Raw genomic sequence first — 10,925 nt, forward strand, 5'->3', positions numbered from 1 at the left:
GAGAGGGAGAAAAGGTGAGAAATGAGCATGTTCATATTAAGCCTAGTGGCTTATTTGTCACAGCCCTTTACTATGGGTATTAGCCAGTGCATAGGATACTTGATATGTACCCAAGTTGCATATATACTGCTTGCAAGGCTCCATGAAGGATGAAAATAGAGAAGAAAACAGATAAGATGCCAAGCAAAGGAAGGGTTACAAAATATCTTATCTATATAAAAATCATGGTTAACCATTCTTATTCAGCTGCTAAATTCCAGTCCAGTGATTCCACCATACCGAATACTCAGCACAGAATACATCACTCGACTGCAATTTCTGAGGCCATACATGTATTAAAAGAAAACCCTAAGCGACGGACAGCATTAGATGTCAGAAGAGCTGTGGAAGAGTGGTGGGTCTTCCGGCTGTACTGTTCAGGCATAGGCCTACTTCTAAACATATTATTTCAGTCAATCATAGAACTGTCTGGGTTGGAAGGGACCTAAAACTCATCCAGTCCTTCAGAACGCGATTACACAGCTTTAGTCTATTAAAAATTGGTTAAGTACGTGAGATGAAGACCGGTCCTCTCGGGGACACCGCCGGCCATTGGGGAGGCAACTACAAGCCCCAAAATGCCCTGCAGCGCCGTGTATCGTTCAAACCTGCCAATGAGAGGTAGCGGAGCGCGTCACGTGAGTGGAGAGCGATTTTAAACGTCCGGGCGCTGCTCGGTGCACGGCAGCTTCGCGGAGGTGAGTGGAGCGGCGGTGGCCTTCGGTCGCCCCAGCTGCCTCCTCGGTGAGCGGGACGCCGGGGGGTGGCGGCTGGGACGACCGAGGGCCCCCGCCGGTAGCGGCGGCCGCCATAGCTAGAGGTGTAAGCAGCGTCGGGGGTGGGGGAACCATGCGAGCTCCCCTGAGGTGAGGAGGAGGGCGGTGTGTGAGCAGCTCCGCGCACACCGGGCAGCTTCTCCTTTTTCAGGGTGGCCTGGCTAGCCTCTTGGTCAAGCCTGACCAGGTTAAGGTGTTAAGGTAGGGACGAGTCTACCTTTGTTCACAGGAAGGTCGTATTTGGTGCGTTTCTGACCACAAATGAAAGGTACTGTATGAAGCACAGTGTGCGTTTCACCTGTGGAGCAGAGTCTCGGTTATGCTAGCCTAGGATTAGTGCCGTAAAAAGGGGTTTTAGCCTGTGGGGTAGCAGCCTTCTGCTGCACACTGCAGCTGTATTCATGTAAAGAGTTTAGCTTTTGAATGCAGAATTTGCATTAAGGAATTTGACAAATTTTAGGCATGGCTGCTGTGTTTGAATGGTTTTTTGCAGAGATAAAGTATTCCTCTGTTTATGTTAAAACATAAAACATGTTTGTGTCCTTAAACATGACATGTAAAAGTCTTCAAAAAGGAATGTTTGCCTCCATGCTAATTTGGCAGTATCATAAAATTCTGCAACCTTATTGGTTTTCTTAAACCTACTATATAGGTAATTCTGTGTTTCCCAGGCACTATGGAGGAAGGAAAAGAAAAGGCAGCATCTTGCTCAAGTTACGTGATTGAGGAAAAAACTGATATTTGCATGAGCAATGGTAAGTGGAGAACAAGTTGGGATATTCTCTACCTACTGTATCCCTTATTAAAAGCTAAGCCAGTTCAGATCTGCAGACCTCCTGTATCTGCTTCACATCTTGTTCTGTGTACTCATTTGATGGGCTGCTGTTGCTAGTGTCAGACTTACAAGCCTCTCCAAGAGTTTGTGAGGGAGCACTGGTGCTAGAGCATGTGCAGTGGCAACATGTTATCATCAACTGCTCTTCTATATATCTAATCTGAGCTCCTCCCCTTTCCTTATCTGTTTGCTGCTGATTCAATTAATGGTTAGTGTACATATTAGCTAACAGTAAAATTAATCTTTCCCACTGGCTCCTGTTACTGCCCTGTGGTGGTCTGAACTGGAAAAGAATTGATTGTTAGGGCATCTGTATTATCTTGCAGCTCTAGATTATATATTCTCACTTTTCTTGACTGGAGGCTGTTAATACCCTTCCCCACAGCCAGATTTTATATTCCTATTATGGATCTTTAGAAATTAGCATTGAGATCTTTTGTGATATTTGGGCATCTATCACAACTATGATCATATTCACAGCTTACCTTTAGTTTTTGACCTAAAATATGCTTTTATTATTTTGGTTATTTGAACCTGGTGGCTAAAACTTCCTTTGCCATCTGACATCAGCCTTAACAAATTGTCAAAGCATAATGTAATAATTTTTATTGAAATCCCTACTGTGATAAAATTCTTGTTGTTACAGACTTTCCTCTTCTAACTGATGAACAGTTTGATTTTGACCTTTCACTCTCTCCAGCAAGGTAAGGGAAGGCTCTGCAGGTAAATATACCTTTAAAATGGACACATGGAAGGTGCGGGGCTGACTTATTTTATTTTGCAGTGGAAGTGAAGATGAAGTTTTTACTGGACCTTTAGGACACAAAGAAAAATGTATTTCTGTCAATATTGAAGCACAAAATGCTGAAAAAGAGATTGCACCTGCTTCTGATGATAAACTCATGTGGAGCCCACTTACAGGAGAGAAATTTGTGGAAATCTTCAAAGAAGCTCGTCTGTTAGCACTGCAGATAGAGACTGGAAGCAAGAATGAACAGACTAAAATGAAACAATCTGAAGAACTGGAAAACAAGATTACAGAAACATTTGTGGAGGACTCAAAGACAAAGTTAAAAATGCTGATGGACCAAAATACAGAGGCAAGTCCCAGGGCTGTTAAAAGAGAGACATACTGTGTGTGGGAAAGCCCAGCATGTCAGCTGCCACCTTGTTTCCAGAAGGAATCAGATAAACTTTTGTCAGATGCTGAAACACATGTTCTTCATACTCTTCCAGGCGAAAGCCCTGTTAAAAGTGTTTTCTCTCCTACAAAAATTGTCAGTTCACCTCTGACACAAACACAGAAAACTAAGGAAGGAAACATGAAAGCAGCTGGCAAACTGCCAATGACAAGACCTTCATCTACTCTTGGAAAAAACAATTTGTTGCCTGCTGAAGAGGTAAAGATAGATTCTGAGCAACAATATTTTTGTTAAACAGATCCTTTATGTGTTAGGAATGTTTGAACTGTCTACAAGCTTTATTTTTTAAAGGTGAACTTTAATCCAGTGTTTCTTTACTTCCTAAGATCCTTAGGCAGGAAACATTAATATATGTACATAAAAAGTCAGGGCAAGATACTATGGTATAGTAGCCAACTAGTTCATATATTATGACATCATAGAGCATCTGCAGGCAAATTTCTGTTCCACTGTATTCTGGTCTTGTGAATACCATTATTCCTGGTTTCTGTTTAAATACTGGGGTCTTTGCTGGTAAAATTATTGCACTGTTCTTGGTGACTTAATGTCACTAAGGACTTGACTGGGTTCAAAGGCTTCACTAACTGTTGTTCTAGTTTCTTAACAAGATCAATTTGTGTCAAAAGCTTTATAGTGGTTTCTAGACATATCAGTAGCTTTTAAAATGTTTCATTGAAATTTGCAGCCCAAACTAGGAAAACATCTAAATATTTCTACAAAAGGAGACTTGAACAGCATGGGATCACCTGAAGATCTAATTTCTGATAAATCTAGTGCTTGTTCAGAGGTCTTTGAGTCTTCCTTCAGTGGCAGCTCCTCAGCACAAGACAAAAAAGCCCTTCCTGCACCAAGTAAGGTAATGGTAAGCATTCTTAATGTGAAAATATTTTTGTGATGTTCTGATAAGAAGAAAAAAATGAATATAGTTTACTTCCTAATTTAAAGCTATATCGTTGTGTGTATAATGGCTTTAAAGTAGTCTCTGTTCTGTAATTGCTGTTCTTGAATGTGTATTCTAAGGTTATAACACAGTGAACATATTTAAGAGCAACTATACATGTGTTGGATTTACTGTGTTTCAGCTTGTGCCCATTGTCTCTGGTCCTGTCACTGGGCACCACTGGACACTGTCTTTTTAGATAGTTGTATATGTTGATGAGATCCATTTTGAGCCTTCTCTAGGCTCAACGGTTCCAGGTCTCTAAACCTTCCCTCAGATGAGAGATGCTCCAGTCCCTACATTATCTTAGTGGCCCTTTGCTGAACTCTCTCCAGTAGCTCCAAATCACTCATACTGGGGAGCTTTGAACTGGATACAGATCTTGAGGTGTGGCCTCCCCAGTGGTGAGCAGAAAGGAAAGGTCACTTCTCTCCACCTGCTGGCAGCACTCCTAAGGCAGCACAAGATACTGTTAGCATTCTTTGCTGCAAGGGCATGTTGGTTGCTCATGTTCAGCTTGTCCACCAGCACACTCGGAGCCTTTCCTATAAAGCTGCTTTCTAGCTGGTTGGTGCCTAGCATATACTGGTGCCTGGATTACTCATTTTATTCTCTAAGTCCATACTCAAGTTTGTGGCAGGAATAGAAACAGCAAGCCTCCCTCCTAGATCTCATGTTCTGGTTCTGTATAATAACCCAATATAATGAACTGTTTCTGAGAAAGTTCACTTTTAAAACTAATCTGAGGAAGGAGCTTATCTAAAATTTACAAAAAGCAGTAAAACCAAGAAAAAGCACAGTAAAATAATGTGTTAAATAATTTTTATTTGCTTTTGAATAAACTGTATTCTTTGATTCAGCCTGGCTTAAAGAAGATAACACATCTGAAACTTCCTGGTGTCGGTCTCCCAAGAAAGACTACGTCATCTTTGTCATCATTTTCCAGCATAAACTCAAGTCTGAATTCAAGTTTACCCATTTCTCCCTTAGGCAAAAATGGTAATCACTTACAGATTTGTGTCACAAATCAATTTTGAAATAGCTAAGCATGTCTTGGACTTTGGGTTTGGATATGTTTTAATGGTGTCCAGTACATCCAAGCAGTAAGTGTTTGCAATGGAGAATAAAATTTTGTAGCCCAATAAATCCCTGTGGACTAAAGATGAATCTTGGGCTTATATTGTTTGTAAAGTACTGACAGATGTAAGCACCACAGTTCTTGTAGGATCTATCAAGATATCAAGTTACTTCAGGTTTTGAATTTGTAATTTGTTTCTGGATGGATAATAGTGTATTTGTAAAAGTTAAAGCTTAAGAAGAATAATTTTACATGATGGAAGTGTCTAGTCAAGACTCATCCTATTAATGAAAGCAACCGGCTAGACTAAAAGTAAGAATCATACAGAAAACTAAGAAAAGCATTTGTGGGGGAGTTCAGCCCGTGGTGTTGCTCAGTGTAACTTGAACTATTACCTTCTTGAATGCCTGCTTAAGGGAACATAGCCAACTATGCTGTGAGGAGATGTTGAAAATGGAACTTGAATCTGCAAGCTGTTTTGGCAGTTCTTGAAGAATATTCTTCAACTTGATTGCAGTAATTTGGAATTTGGTGAGGAGACTTTTGAAGACAAAATTGGTGGAAGATTCAGGGAGTAAATTTTCAGTAGCTGTATGTGTTCTACTTAAAGCTGAGTTGTTTAGAGTATTTAAGTTTATATTTAATCTTTTTTTCCCTTTGTGAGCATATTCTGCTTAGTCAAAAACTTAGCAATAAGCAATGATTCAGAAGTATAACTTAACTTTCTGTTTCAGGAAAATCAAGTGTGCCTTCAAAAGTTAGTGTGAGTGGCTCTAAGCTTTCATCTAGTACAAACAGGTCAGCCTTTGTCAGACCTACCAAGGCGTCATCTCTGCAGGATGCCAATGCTGAGACATCCAGGAGCCAAGCAAGATCAGTTAGTACTCCCAAAACATCTAGTGCTGTAAGCTTAGGTAAATCTTCAGCTTCTGCAACATCATCCGAGGCTGTAGGCAGTGGAATTCAGAGGCTAAGCTCTGTTCCCAGTCTGCATAATAAAGATGGAAGTGCAACAAAAGGAAGCCTATGTCCAAAGCACAAGGCTAGAGCTTTGTCAGTTCCTACAAGTCAAACTAAGGTTCCAGTGAAGACTGGAGGTAAGCACATATTTTACAAGACCTATCTTCTAGCTTGCCTGTTAAAACAAATGTTACCTTGAATGGTTGTTGCTTCATTGCACTTCTGTCCACCTCTTGGAAGGAATTAGTATTTTAACTGAAAGGTATCTGTTGTTTAAAAAATAATACGGATAACAACTCATAAGACTTTTCTGTTTAGATACACCATCAAACAGATCAGCACCAAAGGCAGTACCATCTATTGGTTTACCATTTTGTGGCACATTTGGAAGGTAAGGCTGAACTGAAAACTGAATATACTGTTTTTAGAATGCAACATGGTTGGGTGCTACAACAATCTTTAAAAGTTCTAACTTTGTCTAGTCCCTTTGGCCCTCCAGGTTAGCTGTGTTAATGCCTATTAGAACTGATTAAAGAAAACCAACCCACAACAACAAAACCAGACACACTTCATTGTCCCTCCCCTTTCATCTCCCCTCCCCCCCATCACTATGCTGTGATTATCACTTTATGATAATTACTGTCCCTTACTGACCAAAGGGAAACTGAATTCTATTGTTTAGTTGTTATTTTATTGTTTAGCTTGAATAAAACAGTTCTAGAAGCTTTTGGCTAATGCATGTTTCTTTTTCAGTGCCATGGCAGTGAGCACTCCTGTGAAAGCCTCTGAAGATGTGTTCTTTCAGAATGCTTGTTCCTCTGAGAGGTCTGTCTCCATGACTCCTGCCAGTCTGAAGCGGTCTGGTTTACCTACACCTCTTCGTCGTATCTCAGGTTTTCCAGCGGTGGCTCCTAGATCTGCACCAAGAATGGCATTTTCTTCACATGCCGCATCTGTTTGCCAAAATTCCAGCTTTTCTACCAAAAAGACTCTTAGAGCTGGGTAAGACAAACCTCCATATGTGAAATGTTTTGTAGGGAAATGGCCTCTAAATGAATTTTAATAATGACTTTCAGGTTTCATGGACCTCTGTGAAATGCTAGAATAGAGCATAGATTCTGTATAGGCCTAATAAATCTTTATATCTTGTGACTAGTGACATACTGTAAGCCTTACTGAGATGAGTCAGTATGTAACATTAAAGAATTATAATCTCTAATAGGAAGTTATTTTTATTTCTTGAGCTAGCAGACAGCTTAAGACTTGTATCTGCTCTGACTGAGAACAGATTTGGTGTTCGTGTTTTTCCTATTGCCTTCTGATGAAGGGAAGCAGCTGGGTTAAATCACCTATTACTCTTAATTTTGCTTTATACTGTTGCCAGTGCTTCTGTAAAATCACATTTTATTAACTCACCAGTAAAAAAAGCCAAGGATTTAGTTGACAACTACATTTTCTGAGTTACCTGTGTTTCATTTGAAAGAACTGCTTGCAGAGTGGGTGAATCCTATGCTGCTATTGTTTTCTGTGAAAATGTTGTCATCTTCATATTATCAGCTCAACATAGGCTCACAAGTGGTGTGTATATGTATGCAGGCTTGCTTCATGGTTGGTGGAGATGAACAATATTAAAGCAGGAATGATTCATGGCTAGAAAGCTGCTGCTATGTGTCATGCTACTTAGGCTAAATGTCCAAAATAGGTTTTTCTCTCAAGGAAGCAATTACTTTCTCTACAATGACTTTATCATACTAATGGGATTACAACTGCTGGTCCTCCAGCTGATATTAGTACTACTTCTCAGCAGGGACTGAAGTGGGTTGCTCAGTGATATGCAGTATCAATACTCATTTTGCTAGTTGCTTCTTCAAAGCCTAAAAAAACCACCCCAAAATCCTGTGTGTGAAGCTTAGGCTGCATATATATGTCAATTTAAGATTAATTTCTTCATAAACCTGAAGTAGTTAGATTTTATTTTTTTTTTAAACATGGGTAGGCTATACATTTATTGCAGCATGAAATATCTTGTATTTTGCAGGTAAGTAGCATACTTTTGGATGAAAATATGGGAAGCCTTGGTAATTTAAACTTGGTAAAAACCAAAATGAGGTTAAGGGCATTGGCTTATCTGTCTTTAGGAGTTCATGCTGATTAAGGAGTGCAATTATTACTAATGCTCTTTAATGCTCTTTCCTCTAGTTCTAAACAGACAGAAGAGAGTAAGACACAGATACCTTCTTCAGAAGATGATACTTCTCCTCCACCTGTGTTACCTCTTGCGCTTAACTTCTCACCAGAAAAAAATGCTACAGAAGTAGTAGAAAACAATTTAAAAGAAGCTGAAGTACAAAATCAATTGGCTGAAGAGAAAAAAGCTGAGGTAAGAAATAACAATACATTTTTCTACAGTACTAAGCAAACTGCTTGAAAAGAAATTATTTAAAGATGATGGATTAGGGAAAACCAGTACACATGAAGTTAAAATGGATTAACTCTAATTGTTAGTTTAGTGCACCCTCTAGTGCTTATATTTAGCACTGAACATCTGTTCAGTGTTTCTAGTAAGATTGTTCTGCTAAGAAAGCTGAATGGTCAACTACTTGTAGTTTGATATTAAATTTCCACTTCTCGATAAGTACTATGAAATCACTGTGGATTTGATTAGAAAAGCAGAGTCACAAGGCAGTTCCTATTGCAGCCATAAAGTAGCTAAATTCTGTCACCTAACACAAGTGCAAATCTGCATACAGTGAATGAGGATCAAACCCCAAAGCCCATGTAGCTTTAAATGCGGTAGTAAACTTGGTTAAGTGTCACATATTTAGTCCAGTAAACACTTTTCCCCTTTCCCAAGAATCTACTGGCTTTGTGTTTAAAGCTGCTACTCCACAGGCACTAAGGAGAAAGGACTGAACTGGTAGTGCGGAAATAGCCACCTGTCATAGTGGCTACTGATTTACAAATACTCAGTTACAGAATAATCTGTAGATTAATTGATGTAACTGCATTGGTATTTTCCTTGTTGACTTGATGTCACAAAGTATCCATTACAGAATTGTTTAGCACATGTATAGAGTAGTTAAACTGGACAAAAGCATGACTAAAGTTTGGGGGTGTATAGAATAGATTATATGGCTAAATAAGATTGCACAATAATTGCAAGTAAGTAATTTAAATGACTTCAGAGTTATTACTTTTCTATTTTAACTTACCTACTTTTAAGTGAAATATTGTTTCATGCCCCAAGGAGCTGTTTCCCTTTGTCTTGCTGCATTTTCCTTATTCATGATGCCAGCCTTTGGCAGAGCAGGAGCTGAGATTTTACACTGTGTGCGAACAATCCTGCATGAAAAATACCCAACCTGTATATTAAGCCTCTCCTGTTATTATTATGGCTGCATAAATTGCTGAAGTCATTATGAAAGAAGCAGGAAGAACAGAGGGTAAAATCTGAACTATCTTTTTTTTTCTTTAAGGCCATACTGGTAGATATTGGAGTAGACACATCCCTCCCACACATCTTGGAATGTGAAAATAGACCTCTGATTGACCTTTCTAATACTCCTGAAGTGAATAAGATTACTCCTCTAAAGCCCGTGTTCTCAGGGCAGGTGAAGGTAAGTTACATTCCAGTCTTCTGGTGCAAATATGCTAGCAGAAAAATGTCAACTGGCTGCCATCTATTTTGTCTGCAGAGCAGCTCCACAGTACTTGTAAGGATTATTTAACATGAGCTCATACGTTCAGTATGATACTACACACAAGGAGCTCTTAAGTAAACAGAACATAATATTTAAAATCAGTGTGCTCTAAAGAAGCTCAGTGAGCAATGTGCAAATAGGAAAAGGAGGAGGATGGAGAAAGAACTTGATGCTTAAAGCAGTTGTCAAAGAATGAAACTGCTCTGAAGCAGGAAGTGAATGCTGTCTTCAGCATAGCAGGCGTGCTGACTTATTTTCATTTTCTTCTATATTTCCAGTTCTTAACAGCAGCTGCTCATTTTCAGCAAAAAAGCAGGGCTGTCTCTTCTGTGTAACTCCTCGCCAAATCCCCTCCTTAGTTGAAAGGTGTACATTGGAATCTACACTAAATTTGACAGATGTTTCTGGGCACATGTTTTTTGTACACTAGTGGCTTGAAAGTAGATGCCTTTAGACATTGTCAGATAAATGGTGCTAACTTTGAGGATGTAGCCTTTGGTGATGTTAGATGTAGCTGGGATCAACTTACTATCAGGTCCTTCAATGCATCTCAGAAGAGGATTACAGAAGTGACTTCTGGAGGCATGCTCAGAAGTGCTCTGCCCTGCCTGGAGTGACTGTGTCACTCCAATATGCACAGTTGTGAAACTCAGAAAAGCCTTTTAGGCTTTTAGTGAGTATGGGCAAATAACCACCTTGTGAGAAGCTTGTGCTTGTCTAAGAATGAGCTAGATGTTTAAAGACCTGAACCACCTTTGTGTAGTGCTTGTCTTCAGGATACTAATGGGAATCTTAAACAAGAAAAAAAGTACTGGAAGACTGTTAGAGATTATTGCTGCTAGTTATACACAACAGCTGACTACAGCAGCTAAATTTTGTTCTTTTTTTCAGCTAATTGATTTGAGTTCACCTCTTATCACTCTGAGTCCTGATGTGAACAAAGAAAACCTGGATTCCCCGCTACTCAAGTTCTGAACTTGAGCTGAAATGAAGAATTCTTGGCATCTGTGATCTTTAAAGTGTTTGGGAATTGCTCTTCGCTCGTACATGGTTTTTTTGAAGATGGCTATAGATTATGTGATAAACCATGTTAACACAATAGAATTCAAGCAGTCCTGATGTAGTCTGAGTCTCATTAATGGTTCTGCTCATGGATGTGCTGCAATGGATGTGTTTAAACTGCTTGCTGTAAGGCAAAAAAGATATTCTTTTTACTGGAAGACTTTCTTTTTATTTCCTATCTGCAATGAAGATTTAATTTAAAATAAATGATTTGTTTACCAAATTACTGTACAAAATGGCAATGTTTTATTACAGGCTTTGGTTAGATGATTTTAGTATTTCACTAATGAATGTTGAGATGTAGGTAAAGCTAGTGGATTCCGGGTGGGTTT

General features: G+C 39.3%; 1 protein-coding gene across 3 annotated transcripts; it reads left to right on the forward strand.

Moving 5' to 3' along the window:
• The first annotated feature begins 903 nt into the window (after window positions 1–903).
• GTSE1 (G2 and S-phase expressed 1) lies at window positions 904–10,708 on the forward strand. 3 transcript variants are annotated; one of them, XM_080620018.1, is made up of 12 exons: window positions 904–1,083; window positions 1,468–1,570; window positions 2,297–2,354; window positions 2,435–3,050; window positions 3,538–3,714; window positions 4,653–4,791; window positions 5,605–5,967; window positions 6,149–6,221; window positions 6,584–6,832; window positions 8,030–8,210; window positions 9,307–9,447; window positions 10,423–10,708. In XM_080620018.1, the coding sequence occupies exons 2-12, from the start codon at window positions 1,492–1,494 to the stop codon at window positions 10,504–10,506; spliced, it is 2,160 nt and encodes a 719-aa protein (XP_080476144.1). In that variant the 5' UTR covers window positions 904–1,083; window positions 1,468–1,491; the 3' UTR covers window positions 10,507–10,708. The 3 variants fall into 3 exon arrangements, with proteins under 3 accessions (XP_080476144.1, XP_080476146.1, XP_080476145.1); XM_080620020.1 differs by having other exon boundaries at window positions 3,538–3,708; XM_080620019.1 differs by having other exon boundaries at window positions 993–1,016; window positions 1,487–1,570.
• The last annotated feature ends 217 nt before the right edge of the window (window positions 10,709–10,925 follow it).

This window comes from Psittacula echo, assembly GCF_963264785.1.
Source record: "Psittacula echo genome assembly, chromosome: 1".
In the NCBI taxonomy this organism is placed as follows: domain Eukaryota; kingdom Metazoa; phylum Chordata; class Aves; order Psittaciformes; family Psittacidae; genus Psittacula; species Psittacula echo.

What these genes read in the sequence shown, in the direction of transcription:
- GTSE1 (XM_080620018.1), top strand. Translation starts at nt 1,492, where the DNA reads ATGGAGGAAGGAAAAGAAAAGGCAGCATCTTGCTCAAGTTACGTGATT. An exon ending in ATTTGTTGCCTGCTGAAGAG is followed by an intron (nt 3,051 to 3,537) that starts GTAAAGATAGAT and finishes TGAAATTTGCAG; the next exon opens with CCCAAACTAGGAAAACATCT. An exon ending in GGTTCCAGTGAAGACTGGAG is followed by an intron (nt 5,968 to 6,148) that starts GTAAGCACATAT and finishes TTTTCTGTTTAG; the next exon opens with ATACACCATCAAACAGATCA.